The following is a 19,188-nucleotide window of genomic DNA, read 5'->3' on the forward strand; positions in this document are numbered from 1 at the left end:
CAGTGTTATACAGGGACTGTCCCCACCAGTATTGTACACCAGTGTTATACAGGGACACGCCTGTCCTCACCAGTACTGTACCCCAGTGTTATACAGGGACACACCTGTCTCCACCAGTACTGTACCCCAGTGTTATACAGGGACTGTCCCCACCAGTATTGTACACCAGTGTTATACAGGGACATGCCTGTCCCCACCAGTACTGTACCCCAGTGTTATACAGGGACACACCTGTCCCCACCAGTACTGTACCCCAGTGTTATACAGGGACACACCTGTCCCCACCAGTACTGTACACCAGTGTTATACAGGGACACGCCTGTCCTCACCAGTGTTATACAGTGACAGACCTGTCCCCACCAGTACTGTACCCCAGTGTTACACAGGGACTGTCCCCACCAGTATTGTACACCAGTGGTATACAGGGACACACCTGTCCCCACCTGTACTGTACCCTAGTGTTATACAGGGACACACCTGTCCCCACCAGTACTGTACCCCAGTGTTATACAGTGACGACCTGTGCCCCAGTGTCAGACAGCAACAGACCTGTCCCCACTAGTACCCCAGTTTTATACAGTGACAGACCTGTCCCCACCAATTCTGTGACAGAGAGAGCATTGTTCTTTCTGTGTAGACCCATCATGATATTGCAATCTTTTGTCAAATGTCCCCTTGACCTTATTCTCTTCAAGGAGTACAATCCCAACCTCTATTCTGTCCCACTGTCTGAAATGTCCCATGTTTGGAGTCAAGATTAGAATGGTGCTGGAAAAGCACAGCAAGTCAGGCAGCATCCAAGATCAGGAAAATCAATGTTTCGGGCAAAAGCCCTTCATCAGGAATGCTTCTCTCATTCCTGATGAAGGGCTTTTGCCCGAAACATTAATGTTCCTGCTCCTCGGATGCTGCCTGACCTGCTGTGCTTCTCCAGCACCATTCTAATCTTGACCCTAATCTGCAGTATCCATCTCCGCCTGTCCCATGCTTAGGACTATTTCCATAAATCTCTTCTGCACTGTCTCCAATGCATTCACCTAATTCCTAAAGTGTGTCAACACTCCAGTTGAGATCTGAGAGCTTCTCCAGTACCTCCTAATTCATTTTAAACCCTTTTTGTGACTGAAATATTGCCACTGTCACCATGACCGGGCAGCATCTGCTTCATGGGTAAAGATCGATGCAAAGTATTCATTTAACACCTCAGTTATGCCTTTTTCCTCCATGTCCAAGTCCCAGTTTTAGTGCCTACCTCTCCATTTGCTGTCCTTTTACTGTTAATGTGCTTACAGAAAACTTTGGGATTCTTTTTATGCTCACTTCCAGGTTTTTTTTTCATAATTCCTTTTTGCTTTTATTTGCTTTCTCACCTGTCTTCTGAACCTTCTGTTTCCTTTTGGTTCTCAATTTTATTTACTACTAGGTACCTGTCAGAAACACACCTTTTCTTCTTTTTCTTTATTTCAGTCTCCTCCTTCACCATAAGAAATCTTAAATTGTTTGACCAACCTATCCCTTTTGACTGTGCTGAACAGTCTCCTCATTCAAGGTAGCCCATTGTTAGCCACTGTCTTTCCTGCCAACCACTGATTCCTGTCTCTCCATTCCAGCTCTGTGCTTGCTCCATTGAAGTCAGCTCTCCGCCAGTTAATTAATTTCTCTTGGAGTTGACCAATGTCATTTTCCACTCAACCCTCTGCTACATTACAGCAACAACCTATCCCCACCAGAGACAGTGAGGACTGCAGATGCTGGAGATCAGAGTCAAGAGTGTGTTGCTGGAAAAACACAGCAGGTCAGGCAGCATCCGAGGAGCTGGAGAATCCATGTTTCGAGCAAATGCCCTTCATCAGGAGGTGGCACGGTGCCTCAGTGGTTAGCACTGTTGCCTCACAGGGCCAGGGACCTGGGTTTGATTCCCGCCTCAGGCAACTGTCTGTGTGGAGTTTGCACATTCTCCCCGTGTCTGCGTGGGTTTCCTCCGGGTGCTCCAGTTTTCCTCCCACAGTCCAAAGATGTGGGGGTCAGGTGAATTGGTCATGCTAAATTGCCCTGCATGTTAGTCAGGGGTACATATAGGATAGGGAAATGGGTCTAGGTGGGTTACTCTTCAGAGGGTCGGTGTGGACTTGTTGGGCTGAAGGGCCTATTTCCAAACTGTAAGGAATCTAACCTAATCTAGTCAAACGTCAATTCTCCTATTCTTCGGATGCTTCCCGAACTGCTGTGCTTCTCCTGTCCCCACCAGAATTTGAATCATCTTGACACCATTGCTTTGTTAAAGATGCCGTTAAATACAATTTGTTGTGAACCTGAGTATGAATGTGGCAACATTAGATTCCTGACTTTTGATGTGAAACGTTGACAATCAATTTTCAGTTTTCATGTTTTTCACTTTTCACTGAATTCTCTGATATCAGTTGCTGCAATGTGAGTATGTTAAGGTCAGTGCCAGTTACTGTGACCTTTCAGATGTTACTGTCGTGTGAGCAGTCAGGAATTGCCTAGACAGTATTCCCAGTTTTCCCTTTCTCATGGAATTCAGTGACATTCCGCTCTACTCTCGTGTCCAGGATGACACAAACATTTAAGGAAACAGTTTGTAAGAAATTTATGTGACAATTATTTGTTGAATTTTCTTTTGGTCTGCCCTAGGATCAGAAGAGTAAGTTGCTGATTGTAAAACAACATTTAATTTTGCTCCTTTTTTTAGCTTCCATGATGTTCCAGTACTTTGTGAAAATTGTCCCAACAATTTATGTGAAGTTGGATGGTGAGGTGAGTTCCTGCTTCTTCTCTCATTCTATACTTTATATCAGATGGGGCGTCAAATTAATATCTAATCCAAAATCCACAGCATTCTTTCAAAACTGACCCTCTGACAGTGCCCCTCCCTCAGCACTAATCCTCCAACAGGGCAGTACTCCCTCAGGACTGACCCTCCAACAGTGCAGTACTCTCTCTGCATCAACCCTCCAACAATGCGGTGCTCCCTCTGCAACTGACCCTCCTGACAGTATGGTACTCCCTCTGCAACTGACCCTCCTGACAGTATGGTACTCCCTCTGCAACTGACCCTCCTGACAGTATGGTACTCCCTCTGTACTGACCCTCTGACAGCGTGGTGCTCCATCAGTACTGACCCTCTGACAGTGCGGTACTCCCTCAGTACTGACCCTCCGACAGTATGATGCTCCCTCTGCGCTGACCCTCCGACAGTATGATGCTCCCTCTGCGCTGACCCTCTGACAGTGTGGTGCTCCCTCTGCACTGACCCTCTGACAGCACAGTACTTCCTCTGCACTGACCCTCTGACAGCGCGGTACTCCCTCAGTACTGACCCTCTGGTTAGAGAAGGAAGCAAATAACAGGTAACTATCAGCTGATAAGTGTAAAGCCTAACATATTTTGTTAGAAAAGCATTGGAATCAATTTTTAAGAAATAATAGCAAAACATTTGGAAAATCATAATCCAGCATGGCCTCATGAAGGAGACATCATGCCTAACTAATTTATTAAAGTTTATCAACCAGACTGGATACAGGGGAACCAGTAGATGTGTTGTATTGGACTTTCAGAAGGCACATGATGAGGTATCTTACAAGAGATTAAGTCATAAGATAAGAGCCCATATGGAGATAGTATATTGACGTGGATAGAGATTTGGCTCATCGGCAGGAAACCGCATTAGGGGATATGGGGCTCTTTATCAATTTGGCAACCTTTACCATTGGGGTTCCATAGGGATCTGTAAAATTTAATGACTTGGATGAATTTAATGAATTTGCAGATGACACAAAACAGGTGGAAAGACAGTTTGTGAGAGGGATAAGAACTATTGGTTGGAGAAGTAAATGGGCAAAAAAATCAACAAATGGAGTATAATGTGGAAAAATGTGAAGTTCATTTTGGAAGGGAGAACAAAGAACAGAATATTATTTAAATGGAGAGAAACTGCAGAAAGCTGTAACACTAAGGGATTTGGGGGAATTTGAGCATAAAACATGAAAGGCCACAGGGTGCAGCAGGTATTTAGGAAGGCTAATGAAATGTTACTCCTTATTTCAAGGGGGTTGGGAGTATAAGAGCAGGGAAGCCTTACTGCAACTGTACAAGCTGCTGGGGGGGACCACAGCTAGAGTACTGTGAGCAGTTCTGGTGCCCTTATATAAGGAAAGTAATCACTTCATTGGAGGCAGTTCAGAAAAGGTTCACAAGGATGGAGGGATTGTCCTGTGAGAAAGATTAAACTGGTTCAAACTCTCAGGGTTTGGGGACAGAGGCGTTATGTATATTCAAGGCAGAGACAGGTAGATTCATGGTCAGTTGTAAAATCAAGAGTTACAAGAAAAGTGGATGTGAGAAATGTCAGATTCACCACGATCCAATGAATGGTGGAGCAGGCTCGAGGGGCCAAATGGCCTACCCCTATTTGTTATAGTCTGTGATGGTGTTGCACTCCCACTGTACTGATCCTTATTCGCTCAAATGTTTTGCTTTGTGTCTCATTTTCAAGTGTATTTTATTCCGTGAGCTCCATCTGTGTTCTCAGTCCCATTCTTCCATCCCTAATTCCTTGTCTTTCATGATAGTCACTCTCACACAGCATGCTGCCACATTTTCTCCTGTTACTACAATGTGTAGTGTGTTGACTTTGATCCTGTGTGAGTTTGAACATGTGTTCCCAAGTCCAGAGGATCTTAGTACGCACGATGTCATCTAGTGCCTATGCTGTCTTTGGGCTGGTTAGCCTGCAGCCTGCGAATTGCCACTGGCTGTGATGTTCAGAGCTGCATTGATTCAGCCCCCTCTTTAGCTCTCTGTCTTGACTGAGTCACTTTTCTGCATTCCAGGTGGTGAGGACAAATCAGTTTTCAGTCACACGGCATGAGAAGGTTGCGAATGGGCTGATCGGGGACCAGGGGCTCCCAGGCGTCTTTGTGCTTTATGAGCTATCTCCAATGATGGTAAAATTTACAGAGAAACACAGGTATATAAAATCCACACAGTATTTGTTGTGTTGAGCTGCAGCCTGTGCAAATTGAATATCAGGCATTTTTTTTAATGTTGAGTAAATACTGAAAACATTTGATTTGGTTTTTGAGCTGAAACTGTTCAATGCTGACACATTCTGAGATGCAAGTGCAATACTGAACTTAATGTTGACATCACCAATATTGCAATGCTGAGCACAGCACTGAACCAGTTTGTGGTTGTTGTCTTACAGATCATTCACACACTTTCTCACTGGAGTCTGTGCCATCATCGGAGGAGTATTTACAGGTAATAACAGTGGGACTGTTTTTTTAAGTTCAATACAGATCTTGTGTGTGTGCTGTTTGTCCTTATATGGTCAAATGGTGAACAGCAGTCTGGAATCAGGTTTCTGTGTTTGAATACCTCAATGATCAGTGACTCAATGGTCAGCACTGCTGCCTCACAGCGCCAGGGGACCGGGTTCGATTCCAATCTCGGGCGACTGCCTGTGTGGAGTTTGCACATTCTCCCGTGTCTGCGTAGGTTTCCTCCAGGTGCTCCAGTTTCCTCCCGCAGTCCAAAGCTGTGCAGGTTAGGTGAATTGGCCATGCTAAATTGCCCATAGTGTTCAGGGATGTGTGGATTAGGTGCATTAGTCAGGGGCAAATATAGGATCATTAGGTAGAGGAGTGGGTCTGGGTGGGTTACTCTTGGAAATGTTGGTGTGGACCTGTTGGACCAAAGGGCCTGTTTCCACCCTGTAGGGATTCTATGACCCATTATGGGTTCTGATACATACTCTCATTACAACAGTACTCTGTTAGCTGAATGCAGCCCAAGGGCTGCTCCAGTCATGTATGAGCTACACCAAAGAGGTGCTGGGATGTAAGCACTGGACATGAAATCCCCTTTGTTAAGGTTTGAGGGAAAAATCAACAGGTCTGAAAACCATCTTAAAATGTTTTCACCAATTCTTCAACGAACTTTAATTACAGTCAATGAACATTCAGAGCACTTAAAATGCCCAGACTGCCCCCTAGTTTGTGAGCTACTCAGTGTGAAAGATTCAGATCAGAGCTGTCCAGGTTTGCACAGCTTTAATGCCTGCATGGTAAAGCTGCTAAAGTTACCTTCAGTGCCCTTGACCCAATCTGTCCTGCTGGTCTCAATCCAGGAACTCACAAGAAGGAAAGCCTCATTTGAATACAGGCTTGGCTATGATGCCTTGGACAGTTGGCTCTGTCACATGCTCATTGGCACGAGGATATACTCAAACTTATTCAGAAAGAAACAGATGCTCAAACTCTTACACACTCATGTTAATGTGCTCGCGTTCAATTACCTGTGCATATACACACCCTCTCTCTTTCTCTCACACTGTCACATGTACTCTCTCTATCATTTTTCTCGAACACTGTCTCTCTCTCACACACATTCGCTTGCACAAAAATTCACATATTCATACACAAACTGTCTCACGTGCGCGCACACTGTCAATAACAATCCCTCCCTCACTTGCTCCCTCCCCTTTGTTGGCTGCCTCCCCCCTCACTCACTCAAACGTTTGCTTGTGTGCTTTCTATTGCTTATTCATTCACACCCTCTTGTTCTCTTAAGAGGGAGAGGAGAGCAACCAGAAGTCATGGTAAACATAGATACCAATCACATAGACAGGGAAAGGGAGGAGGATCTGAAAAGAGAATGTAGGGAGTTAAGTTGGAAACTGGAAGGCAGGACGAGCAGAGTAGTAATCTCAGGATTGTCACCAGTGCCACAGGCTAGTGAGGCTAGGAACAGAGACTGAGTGCAGATGAACATGTGGCTGCAGGGCTGGTGAAGGATGGAGGGATTCAGATATGGGGATCATTGGAATACCTTCTGGGGAAGGTAGGACCTGTACAAGAACGATGGGTTGTACCTGAACGGTAGGGGCACCAATATCCTGGTTGGGAGATTTGCTCAAGCTCTTCAGGAGGGTTCAAGCTAGATTGGTAGGGGGGTGGGAACTGGAGCTATGGATCAGATGATGGAGTAGTTAATGAACAGCCAGACACAGTGTGCAGAGAGCTTGTGAGGAGGGATAGGCACTTGATAGGACAAAGGTGCAGGCAGTGTGATGGGTTGGAGTGTGTCCATTTTAATGCAAGAAATATCAGAAATAAGGGTAATGAATTTGGAGCATGGATCAATACTTGGAAGTATGATGTTGTGGCCATTACAGAAACTTGGATATCACGGGGCAGGAATGATTGGATGTTCCAGGGTTTAGATGATTCAAAAGAAAATAGGAGGGAAGGTAAAAGGGATGGAGGAGAGGCATTGGTAATCAGGGATTGTATCACAGCAGCAGAAAGGGAAGTCATCGAGGAGGGTTTGTCGACAGAGTCAGAATGGGTTGAAATCCGAAACTGGAAAGGAGCAGTCACTTTATTGGCAATTTTCTACAGACCCCCCAGTAGCAACAGAGACACAGAGGAGCAGATTGGAGGCAGGTTTTGGAAAGGTGCAGAAGTAACAGGGTTGTTGTCATGGGTGACTTTAACTTCCCTAATATTGATTGGAACCTCCTTAGTTCAAATAGTTTGGATGGAGTAGCTTTGTCAGGAGTGTCCAGGAAGGGTTCCTGACTCAGTGTGTAGATAAGCCGATTAGAGGGGAGGCCATATTGGATTTGGTGCTTGGCAACGAACCATGGCAGATATCAGATGGGAAAGCATTTCGGTGATAGTGATCACAACTTTGTGACCTTTACTATACTCATGGAGAGGGTTGGGAGCAGACTGTATGGGAAAGCATTTAATTAAGGGGGAATTATAATGCAACTAGACAGGATCTGGGGCACCTAAACTGGGAACAGATGTTCTCAGGGAAATGCACAACGGAAATGTGAAGGTTATTTCGGAAGCACCTCCTGATAGTGCTGGATTGGTTTGTCCCACCAAAGCAAGAAAGAATCTTGGGTGACAAGGGATGTGGAACTTCTAGTCAAGAGGATGAAGGAAGCTTACTTGGGGTTGAAGAGGTAAGTATCAGACAGGGCTTTAGAGAGTTACAAGGTAGCCAGGAAGGAACTGAAAAATGGAGTGAGGAGAGCTACAAGGGGGCATGAGAAAGCTTTAGCAGGTAGGATTAAGGAAAACCCTAAAGCATTCTACACTTAAGTGAGGAACAAGAGGATGGCCAGTGAGAGGGTAGGGGAAATCAGGAGCAGTGGAGATAACTTGCGCCTGGAGTTGGAGGAGGTAGGGGAGGTCCTTAATGAATACTTTGCGTCAATATTCACTAGTGAGAGGGATTTTGATGTTTGAGGACAGCGTGAAACAGACTGAAATGCTCGAACAGGTCAATGTGAGGAAGGAGGATATGCTGAAACTTTTGAAAAACATAAGGATAGATAAATCCTCTGCTCCAGATGGTATATACCCAAGGTTACTATAGGAAGCGAGGGAAGGCATTGTTACGCCTTTGGCAATGATCTTTGTGTCCTCACTGTCCACTGGAGTAGTACCAGATGATTGAAGGGTGGCAAATGTTATTCCCTTATTCGAGAAAGGGAATATGACTAATTCTGGGAATTACAGACCAGTCAGTCTTACGTCAATGGTGGGCAAATTATTGAAGAGAATTCTGAGACACAGAATTTATGATTACTTGGAAAACCATAGTTTGATTAGAGATAGTCAGCATGGCTTTGTGAGGGGCAAGTCATACCTCACGAGCCTTATTGAATTCTTTGAGGATGTGACAAAACACGTTGATGAAGGTAGAGATGTGGGTGTGGTGTACATGGATTTTAGCAAGGCTTTTGATAAGGTTCCCCATGGTAGGCTAATTCAGAAAGTAAGGAGGCATTGGGTACAGGGAAATCTGGCAGTCTGGATACAGAATTGGCTGGCACATAGACGACAGAGGGTGGTGTTAGATGTAAGGTATTCAGCGTAGAGCTCGGTGACCAGTGATATTCCACAGGGATCAGTTCTGAGACCTCTACTGTTAGTGATTTTTATAAATGACTTGGCTGAGGAAGTGGAAGGATGGGTTAGTAAGTTTGCTGATGACACAAAGGTTGGTGGAGTGGTGAATAGTGTGGAGGGCTGTTGTAGTTTGCAGTGGGACATTGACAGGATGCAGAGCTGGGCTGAGATGTGGCAGATGGAATTCAACCTGGAACAGTGTGAAGTGATTCACTTTGGAAGGTCGAATTTGAATGCAGAATCCAGGGTTAAAGACAGGATTCTTGGCAGTGTGGAGGAACAGAGGGATCTTGGGAGTCCATGTCTAAAGATCCCCCAAAGTTGCCACCCAAGTTGATAAGATTGTTAAGAAGGTGTATGGTATGTTGGCTTTCATTAGTGGGGGATTGAGTTTAAGAGCCACGAGGTTATGCTGCAGCTCTATAGAGTCCTGGTTAGACCACACCTGGAATATTGTGCTCATTTCTGGTTGCCTCATTATAGGAAAGATGTGGAAACTTTAGAAAGGGTGCAGAGGAGATTTCCCAGGCTGCTGCCTGGACTAGAGGGGCATGTGTTATGAAGAAAGGTTGAGGGAGCTAGGGTTTTGCTCATTGGAGCAAAGAAAGATGAGAGGTGACTTGATAAAGGTGTACAAGATGATGAGAGGCATAAATAGAGTGGTTAGACAGAGACTTGTTCCCATAGTGAAAATGTCTATCATAAGGGGGCATAATTTTAAGGTGATTGGAGGAAGGTTTAGGGGAGATGTCAGAGGCAGGTTCTTTACACAGAGTGTGATGGGTGCGTGGAATGCACTGGCAGCAGTGGGAGTAGAGTCAGATACATGAGAGACATTTTTGTGACTCTTGGATGGGGATATGGAAGATAGTACAATGAAGGGTGTGTAGGTTGGTTTGAGTAGGATTAGGATTAAGGACCAGCACAACATCGAGGGCCAAAGGGCCTGTACTCTGCTGTACTGTTCTACTGCTGAAAAATGTGCTGCTGGAAAAGCGCAGCAGGTCAGGCAGCATCTAAGGAACAGGAAAATCGACATTTCAGGCATAAGCCCTTCTTCAGGAATGAGGAGGGTGTACCAAGCAGGCTAAGATAAAAGATAGGGAGGAGGGACTTGGGGGAGGGGCATTAGGAATGCGATAGGTGGAAGGAAGTTAAGGTGAGGGTGATAGGCCAGAGAGGAGGTGGGGGCAGAGAGGTCAGGAAGAAGATTGCAGGTCAAGAAGGTGGTGCTGAGTCCGAGGGTTGGGACTGAGACAAGGTGGCGGGAGGGAAAATGAGGAAACTGGAGAAATCTGCATTCATCCCTTTTGGTTGGAGGGTTCATAGGTGGAAGATGAGGCGCTCTACACCTTCACACCGTCTCACGTTCTCTCCCACTCCCTCTTGCCCTCGCGCGCTCTCACCCCTTTGCTCACTTTCACATGCATACACATATGGTGTCTGCTTACGCCTCATTTACTTGTATACATTCATGCTCACGCAGTATTACAGGCCAAGACAGCATGGTGCTTAAGTTACTGCACTAGTAATCAAGCGCCTGCACTAATACTGCAAACACGTGTTCAAATCTCACATTGGCATTTGAATAATTAATTACATCTGGAAATAAGAGCTGGTCTCTGTAATAGTGACCATAAAACTAATTTAGATAAACCAATTCAATTCAGTAATGTCATTTAGCAACAGAAACCTTCCAACTTTACCTATATGTGCCTTCAAGTTGCAATGTAATTGGACCCTCTGAGATGGTCGAGCAAGCCACAGACTGCTCATCACCACCTCGTTAAGGGAATGAGGGATTGGCACTAAATGCTATCCTTGTTTATGGAACCTCCTGTGTACACTGAATATACAGACATGTATTTGAGCACATGGGCAGCATTCACATTCCTTCATAGATTGTTTAATTCCAGGTATGCAGTACTACCCTCCCAATAACTGCTGTCTCTCCCGATAATTCCCTCCCGATAACTGCTGTCTCTCTTGCAGTGGCAAGTCTGATTGATTCGTTGATCTATCACTCTGCCCGTGCTATACAGAAGAAGATCGAGCTGGGAAAAGCTGCATAGCGCAAGGGGCTAGTAGCAAGTGACTGAGTGCACACGCTGACTCTGGATATCTCAGTATCAGAAGGATCATTCGTTGGATAACCTGGGCGAGGTTTCATTGAGGCCATTACAGTTAGTTTGTTTACACTGAAATAATGCCTAGCATATACATGATTCTGAAGCTGGATGTTTGTAAGGGAATTTAATTTATAAAATGTGGTGAGCAGGTTTTTATGTGTTTGTGATCTTGATCTCTAAAGGTGAATCCTCACAATCTTCCTCCCTAAATCCTCTTGCTTCCTGACCCACCTCTCCCAACACTTCCCCTCCCTTAATTTTCATCTAAAACCAATCCAAGTCCTCATTTGCAAGAAGCATTGATTTAGCTTGGGCAGCTCTGTCCTCCCTGTAACAGGAGCTTCCCTGTTCAGAACCAGCTGTTGATGGACTCACTAGCCTCAGGTATAGTCTTCTCCTGTGTTGGTGACTGTAGAGACAGAAACAGACCCATTGTCCCACCTCAGTGCCCCCCTACTGCATCTTCACCACAGCTTTCCTTCCAACCAGGGTCAGCTCGTGATGTGAACCATTTTACTTGCTTTAAGATCTATTCTGGGGTTTTTGTTGGGACAGTGTAGAGGGAACTTTGTATCTAATGCCGTGCTGTCCCTGTCCTGGGAGCGTTTGATGTGGACTTTAGTCAGTTGAACAGCACCTTCTCTGATTACAATTTCTGAAGTTGAGCTAAAAGAATAATTTTAAATAAAATCTCCATTATTTCCAATTGTTAAAATTTGACAATATTATTAACAGTGGTATTTTTGTTTGATGAAAAGTCTGTGTTGAAGCCTTTCCTGTTGAATGTTTGTTTATTAAAGTGAACAGGTTTCTCTTTGTGATTACCCAGAAGCAGTCACAACATTCTCCCTCCAGTTCAGGCAGTTGTTCTGTTTCAAGAACTAAATCCTAAATATCGTGGAAATTTGTGCCTGATTGGAAGCTCTTTATGGATTTGGGATCTCTGTGGGTGAGGATCTTGACGTCGTCATTAATCTAAGCCTGTTCAGGCTGAGAGGACATTGAGTAATGCAATGTGCAGAACTGAAGGTGAGAATGAGATGTTGAGAGGGGATAATGGAATTGGTTTTACTCTAGGTGTGAGATTTAGATTTCTGGGTTTAGACTTTACATTTTCAGTCCCCCTCCAAACATTTTGCCTTTGTAAGTCTGAGACTTGAGATATTCCTTGTAGAAGAACAGTTTGTAAGAGGACTTTGTGTGATTTTGGAAAGAGCAAGGCGGGATAAGTACAGCACCCTGACAGTGTAGGTGGGCGGGACAAGAGGGGTGAGGTATGCTGTGACTAGACAAGGAGGGAGTAGAGAAGTGCTAGAAAGGGAAGAAGCCAGATGAGGGTCGGAGGGACTTTTTGGAGGTGGTGGGCTGGAAAAGGATACAAAGGAACATGGAAGGGCAGAGTGTGCGTACAGCAGGTACTGTGCTAAAAGAAGTGGGGGAATCCCAGTGATGCAGTGATGAGGAGGACTGTCCCTGCAAAGGAGGGTCTGGGGAGGGGGACAGTCCCCGTGATGGAGGGTCTGGGGAGGGGGACAGTCCCCGTGATGGAGGGTCTGGGGAGGGGAACAATCCCTACGATGGAGGGTCTGGGGAGGGGAACAATCCCTACGATGGAGGGTCTGGGGAGGGGGACAATCCCTACGATGGAGGGTCTGGGAAGGGGGACAGTCCCCGTGATGGAGGGTCTGGGGAGGGGGACAATCCCTACGATGGAGGGTCTGGGGAGGGGGACAGTCCCCGTGATGGAGGGTCTGGGGAGGGGGACAATCCCTACGATGGAGGGTCTGGGGAGGGGGACAATCCCTACGATGGAGGGTCTGGGGAGGGGGACAATCCCTACGATGGAGGGTCTGGGGAGGGGGACAATCCCTACGATGGAGGGTCTGGGGAGGGGGACAATCCCTACGATGGAGGGTCTGGGGAGGGGGACAATCCCTACAATGGAGGGTCTGGGGAGGGGGACAGTCCCCGCGCTGGAGGGTCTGGGGAGGGGGACAGACCCCGCGCTGGAGGGTCTGGGGAGGGGGACAGTCCCCGCGCTGGAGGGTCTGGGGAGGGGGACAGTCCCCGCGCTGGAGGGTCTGGGGAGGGGGACAGTCCCTACGATGGAGGGTCTGGGGAGGGGGACAGTCCCCGCGCTGGAGGGTCTGGGGAGGGGGACAGTCCCCGCGCTGGAGGGTCTGGGGAGGGGGAACTGTCCCCGCGATGGAGGGTCTGGGGAGGGGGACAGTCCCCATGATGGTACCCAGCCTGTCCCCATCTCCTTCCCACTCATGATGTTAAAGTGAATATAAATGAAACAAAGATTGTCTTTGTGGGAAATTAAATCAAGCTAAAAAATCAGGTTTAATTTTTCAGTTTTGTTTGTTTTGAAATTATTGACTAAATAAAAAAATGCAAGTAAGAATATGATAATATTTTGAAAGAGTTGGTTCTCCAGGTTTCCAAAGATGGTGTGAGTAATAAAGATGGTGAGGTCACCATTCTAGCTTTGATTGAAATATGGGACAAATGAGAGGAGCTGGAAGTAGGAGATAGTTACTCACGGAGCTCCTCCCTTGTCTAACGGCCATTGACTTGGACAAACTGTTTGCTTTCCTGTGGGCGGCACGGTGGCACAGTGGTTAGCACTGCTGCCTCACAGCGCCGGAGACCCGGGTTCAATTCCCGCCTCAGGCGACTGACTGTGTGGAGTTTGCACGTTCTCCCCGTGTCTGCGTGGGTTTCCTCCGGGTGCTCCGGTTTCCTCCCACAGTCCAAAGATGTGCAGGTCAGGTGAATTGGCCATGCTAAATTGCCCGTAGTGTTAGGTAAGGGGTCGATGTAGATGTAGGGGTATGGGTGGGTACGCTTCGGCGGGGCGGTGTGGACTTGTTGGGCCGAAGGGCCTGTTTCCACACTGTAAGTAATCTAATCTAATCTAATCTAATCTAATAAATGTCAGTAAAAGTTTGGGATCTTGGTTGATGGAATTGGAAAGATGACTGGGAATGCTTGTTTAAAGTGATGCCAAGAATCCAATTTATTGTTCCACTGCTCTGAGCTGGTGTTACCCAGCTGTGCGGTCAAGCCATTGAAAATATAACCTTTGTAGTGTTGATCAAGAACCCTGGACAGCAGGAGGAGCACACAGATACCAACTACTTGGTGATACAACGCTTGGATATTCTTGGGCATGCTGTCAAAACTTATCATTGTGCAGTCATCAGGACAGGATTTCAAGAATGTAAAACCTGAAAGGACACAGCAATTAACACTGCATGAGAAGAGGATAGAACATAGAACATTACAGCGCAGTACAGGCCCTTCGGCCCTCGATGTTGCGCCGATCAAAGCACACCTAACCTACACTAACCCAATATCCTCCATATACCTATCCAATGCCCGCTTAAATACCCATAAAGAGGGAGAGTCCACTACTGCTACTGGCAGGGCATTCCATGAACTTACGACTCGCTGAGTGAAGAACCTACCCCTAACATCAGTCCTATATCTACCCCCCCTTAATTTAAAGCTATGCCCCCTTGTAATAGTTGACTCCATACGTGGAAAAAGGTTCTCACTGTCAACCCTATCTAACCCCCTAATCATCTTGTACACCTCTATCAAGTCACCCCTAAACCTTCTTTTCTCCAATGAAAACAACCCCAAGTGCCTCAGCCTTTCCTCATAGGATCTTCCTACCATACCAGGCAACATCCTGGTAAACTTCCTCTGCACCCGTTCCAGTGCCTCCACATCCTTCCTATAGTATGGCGACCAAAACTGCACACAATATTCCAGATGCGGCCGCACCAGAGTCTTATACAACTGCAGCATGACCTCAGCACTCCGGAACTCAATTCCTCTACCAATAAAAGCCAGTACGCCATATGCCTTCTTCACTGCACTATTTACCTGGGTGGCAACTTTCAGAGATCTGTGTACATGGACACCAAGATCCCTCTGCTCTTCCACACTACCAACTATCCGACCATTAGCCCAGTACCCCATCTTTTTGTTACTCTTACCAAAGTGAATCACCTCACACTTAGCTACATTGAACTCCATTTGCCACCTTTCTGCCCAGCTCTGCAGCTTCTCTATATCCCGCTGTAACCTGCCACATCCTTCCTCACTGTCTACAACTCCTCCGACTTTCGTATCATCTGCAAACTTGCTCACCCAACCTTCTAACCCTTCCTCCAGGTCATTTATAAAAATGACAAACAGCAATGGTCCCAAAACAGATCCTTGCGGAACATCGCTAGTGACGGCACTCCAAGATGAACCTTTGCCATCAACTACTACCCTCTGTCTTCTTCCAGCCAGCCAATTCCTAATCCAAACCTCCAACTCACCCTCAATGCCATATCTCTGTATTTTCTGCAGTAGCCTACAACGCCTTACTAAAATCCATATATACCACATCTACCGCTTTCCCCTCATCTACCTCCTTAGTCACCTTCTCAAAGAATTCAATAAGGTTTGTGAGGCACGACCTGCCCTTCACAAAACCATGCTGACTATCCTTGATCACATTATTCTTATCCAGATGTGCATAAATCCTATCCCTTACAATTCTCTCTAAGACTTTGCCCACAACAGAAGTGAGACTCACTGGCCTATAGTTACTAGGATTATCCCTACTCCCCTTCTTGAACAAGGGAACCACGTTTGCTAGCCTCCAGTCCTCTGGCACTACTCCTGTAGACAAAGAGGACACAAAAATCAAGGCCAATGGCTCTGCAATCTCCTCCCTTGCTTCCCAGAGAATCCTAGGATAAATGCCATCAGGCCCAGGGGACTTATCTATTTTCACCCTTGCCAGAATTTCCAACACCTCTTCTCTACATATCTCAAAGCCATCCATTCTACTTATTCGTGCCTCAGTATTCATATCGACAACAATGTCCTGTTCCTGAGTGAATACTGACGAAAAGTATTCATTCAGTGCCTCCCCAATCTCTTCAGCCTCCACACGCAACTTCCCATTACTATCCTTGATTGGACCTATTCCTACCCTAGTCATTCTTTTATTCCTAACATACCTATAGAAAGCCTTAGGGTTTTCCCTAATCCTACCAACTAAGGACCTTTCATGTCCCCTCCTTGCTGCTCTTAGCTCTCTCTTCAGGTCCTTCCGGGCTACCTTATAACTCTCAATCGCCCCTATTGAACCTTCACGCCTCATCTTTACAAAGGCCGCCCTCTTCCATTTAACAAGGGATTCCAATTCCTTATTAAACCACGGCTCCCTCACACGACCCTTTCCTCCCTGCCTGATAGGTACGTACTTATCAAGGACACTCAATAGTTGCTCCTTGAACAAGTTCCACATATCAATTACGCTCTTGCCTTGGAATCTACTTTTCCAATCCACACCTCCTAAGTCATGCCTCAACGCATCATACTTTCCCTGCCCCCAGCTATAACTCTTGCCCTGTAGTACACACTTATCCCTCTCCATCACGAGAGTAAAAATCACCGAATTGTGGTCACTGTCCCCAAAGTGCTCACCTACCTCTAGTTCTAATACCTGGCCTGGTTCGTTACCCAGAACCAAATCCAGTATGGCCTCACCTCTTGTTGGCTTATCTACATATTGTGTCAGGAAACTCTCCTGCACACATTGCACAAACACTGACCCATCTAACGAACTTGAGCTGATACTGATTGGTTAGGCAGTAGCCCTGATTGGTTGGGGTGTTGATAGGCAGAATATACAGGGAATAGTTAACTGCCAAACCTTTATTTAAATACAGCCAGGCAAGTCAATTGTAAGTGGACAAAGTATTACCACAGGGGATGTCCCTGGGAATGGTTGTCTCCAAACCTTTGTCCATTTGAAGAGAATGCAATGTGTGATCATGTTCTTTCTGTTTACAAATGACAGCAATTGTGTTAATATTTGTAAGTGAACCTTACTGCAAGTCCAACCAATAATCTTAATTTGGTTGTTAGTGCAATTCTTTTCACTGTCTGGATTGTTTAGTGAATGTTGTCCAATTGTAGAATCACATCTAATGTTGGGTGCTGTTGTCTGAGTTTTGCTAGCACCGCTTGGTTAAGTACAGTCAGTACTCTGCCTGTTGCATGCTGTTTGATTGAATACACCAGTCATTGGGACATACGGCCAACATAATAGGTATCACACCAGCACTGACATTCATATTAGTGGGCGGCACGGTGGCACAGTGGTTAGCACTGCTGCCTCACAGCGCCAGAGACCCGGGTTCAATTCCCGACTCAGGCGACTGACTGTGTGGAGTTTGCACGTTCTCCCCGTGTCTGCGTGGGTTTCATCCGGGTGCTCCGGTTTCCTCCCACAGTCCAAAGATCAGGTGAATTGGCCATGCTAAATTGCCCACAGTGTTAGGTAAGGGATAGATGTAGATGTAGGGGATGGGTGGGTTACGCTTCGGCGGGGCGGTGTGGACTTGTTGGGCCGAAGGGCCTGTTTCCACACTGTAAGTAATCTAATCTAATCTAATCATATACCATGTTGTGAAAGGCAGAATAGCTTTCGGGTTTGGTGGCAGCATCCTGTAAGTGGTGAGCACCATTCAAGCTGCTGGTGCAGAGTAACAGCATGATGCAGCAAGCTTCTCTCATTGCTCAAACCTTTGAGATACCTTCCCTTCTGGGGTGATCTGAAATAGACAGGACACCGCTCAGTGCTTAAATGTGACCGCTTTAGGCCCAAATATTTTTTGAAATTATCTGATCAGTGTAGCCACTATCCTGCAGAATAGCTTTGATGTCCCCAGGTTCCACATCGAGCTTGCACAGTGACCAAATGTATCTGATTGCTCCTGAGGCCATTCCTGCAGCACATGGAGCTGCAGGAATCTCAATGCAGATATTGACCAGTGAAGGAGGGTTTGCAACCAATCACAGTGGAGAGCAATCTGCAACATTTACCCCCAACATGTCAGGATAGGAAGTTGCTTCACTTTGAAGGTGAGCACAGGGTGCACTTGTGTAACCTGCAGCTGCAGATTCAAAAAAGCAAATGTATCACCCACATTTTGGGAATATGAATATGAGATAAGGGGGTCATTCCATTTGTGATGTGTCATGGACTAGGCCAGACCACTCAAGACATTCTTAAGCAGACAGCCCAGACTATAACTTTGCAATTTGTTTTGGTAAGTGTACATTGACAATTACCCACAGTAAGTTAGCGAGGTTGACTACCAGGTTTCAAAACAGACAAAAATGTATTCACAAAATTACACAATGAAACACAAAGACCAGAATAAAGAACCCCTACAGAACTCAGTCTATCCAAACTAGACTTAATTATGCTGTTCTGAATATATGCAACAGTCACATTAAGCAAACTCCTTAAACATAGTAAAAATGAAACAAAGGCTTACAGGTTGAAGTTAGAAGGGCAGAAGGAGAGAGTGTCTAGGAGCCTGTTACTACACATTTCCACTGCTGAACTCCCTGACTAGTTCTGGATTGAACTGCTCAGCCAGAGAGCTAGCTGTGCCCTCTTGCCTTATGCAGGTTACTTCTAAAAACATAAAAGCTTTGGCCCAAAGATACATCTGTTTACGTATGAATGAAAGGCCTTTCATCTCTGTACCAAACCCAGCCGTTTCGGAGTCCGGAGTGTTTTATGACCACTCTGAAAATAATCAAGTACACAGTATCCTTGAGAAAAGGAACAGTTTTTAGGAAAAAAGGACCAGCTTTGTGACATGTGTTTCTTGTTGAAACTGCTAGAGGTTAGTGACAGGTCAGGCAGTATCTGAGGAGCAGGAAAATCCACGTTTCAGGCAAAAGCCCTTCAGGCTTTCCTGATGAAGGACTTTTGCCCAAAATGTTGATTTTCCTGTTCACTGGATGCTGCCTGACCTGCTGTGCTTTTCCAGCACCACTCTGATCTAAACTCTGGTTTCCAGCATCTGCAGTCCTCACTTTTGCTGAGAGGTTAGTGCCAGCTGGGGCCAAGGATTTCATGGCACTGCCAGTTATTTGGGTCAAAGCCAAGTATCGTGCATGTTGGCAATCTGCAATCAAACCAGTCCCCACTGGAGAAACCCAAACAACAGTCATTAGATTCAATGTTCACTCTGTTTTTCTCTCTCTGCAGAAACAACCAGATCTGCTGAGTT

General features: G+C 46.0%; 1 protein-coding gene across 1 annotated transcript in view; it reads left to right on the plus strand.

Moving 5' to 3' along the window:
* Positions 1 to 11,786, plus strand: part of ergic3 (ERGIC and golgi 3) — a 53,043-nt gene extending 41,257 nt beyond the window's left edge. The window contains exons 10-13 of the mRNA XM_072556092.1: positions 2,714 to 2,778; positions 4,854 to 4,990; positions 5,228 to 5,283; positions 10,944 to 11,786. Coding sequence (XP_072412193.1) covers positions 2,714 to 2,778; positions 4,854 to 4,990; positions 5,228 to 5,283; positions 10,944 to 11,023 — 338 coding nt within the window. The 3' untranslated portion in view covers positions 11,024 to 11,786. The remainder of the gene's footprint in view (positions 1 to 2,713; positions 2,779 to 4,853; positions 4,991 to 5,227; positions 5,284 to 10,943) is intronic.
* Positions 11,787 to 19,188: the final 7,402 nt, after the last annotated feature.

Source organism: Chiloscyllium punctatum, chromosome 37 (genome assembly GCF_047496795.1).
Source record: "Chiloscyllium punctatum isolate Juve2018m chromosome 37, sChiPun1.3, whole genome shotgun sequence".
Classification (NCBI taxonomy): domain Eukaryota; kingdom Metazoa; phylum Chordata; class Chondrichthyes; order Orectolobiformes; family Hemiscylliidae; genus Chiloscyllium; species Chiloscyllium punctatum.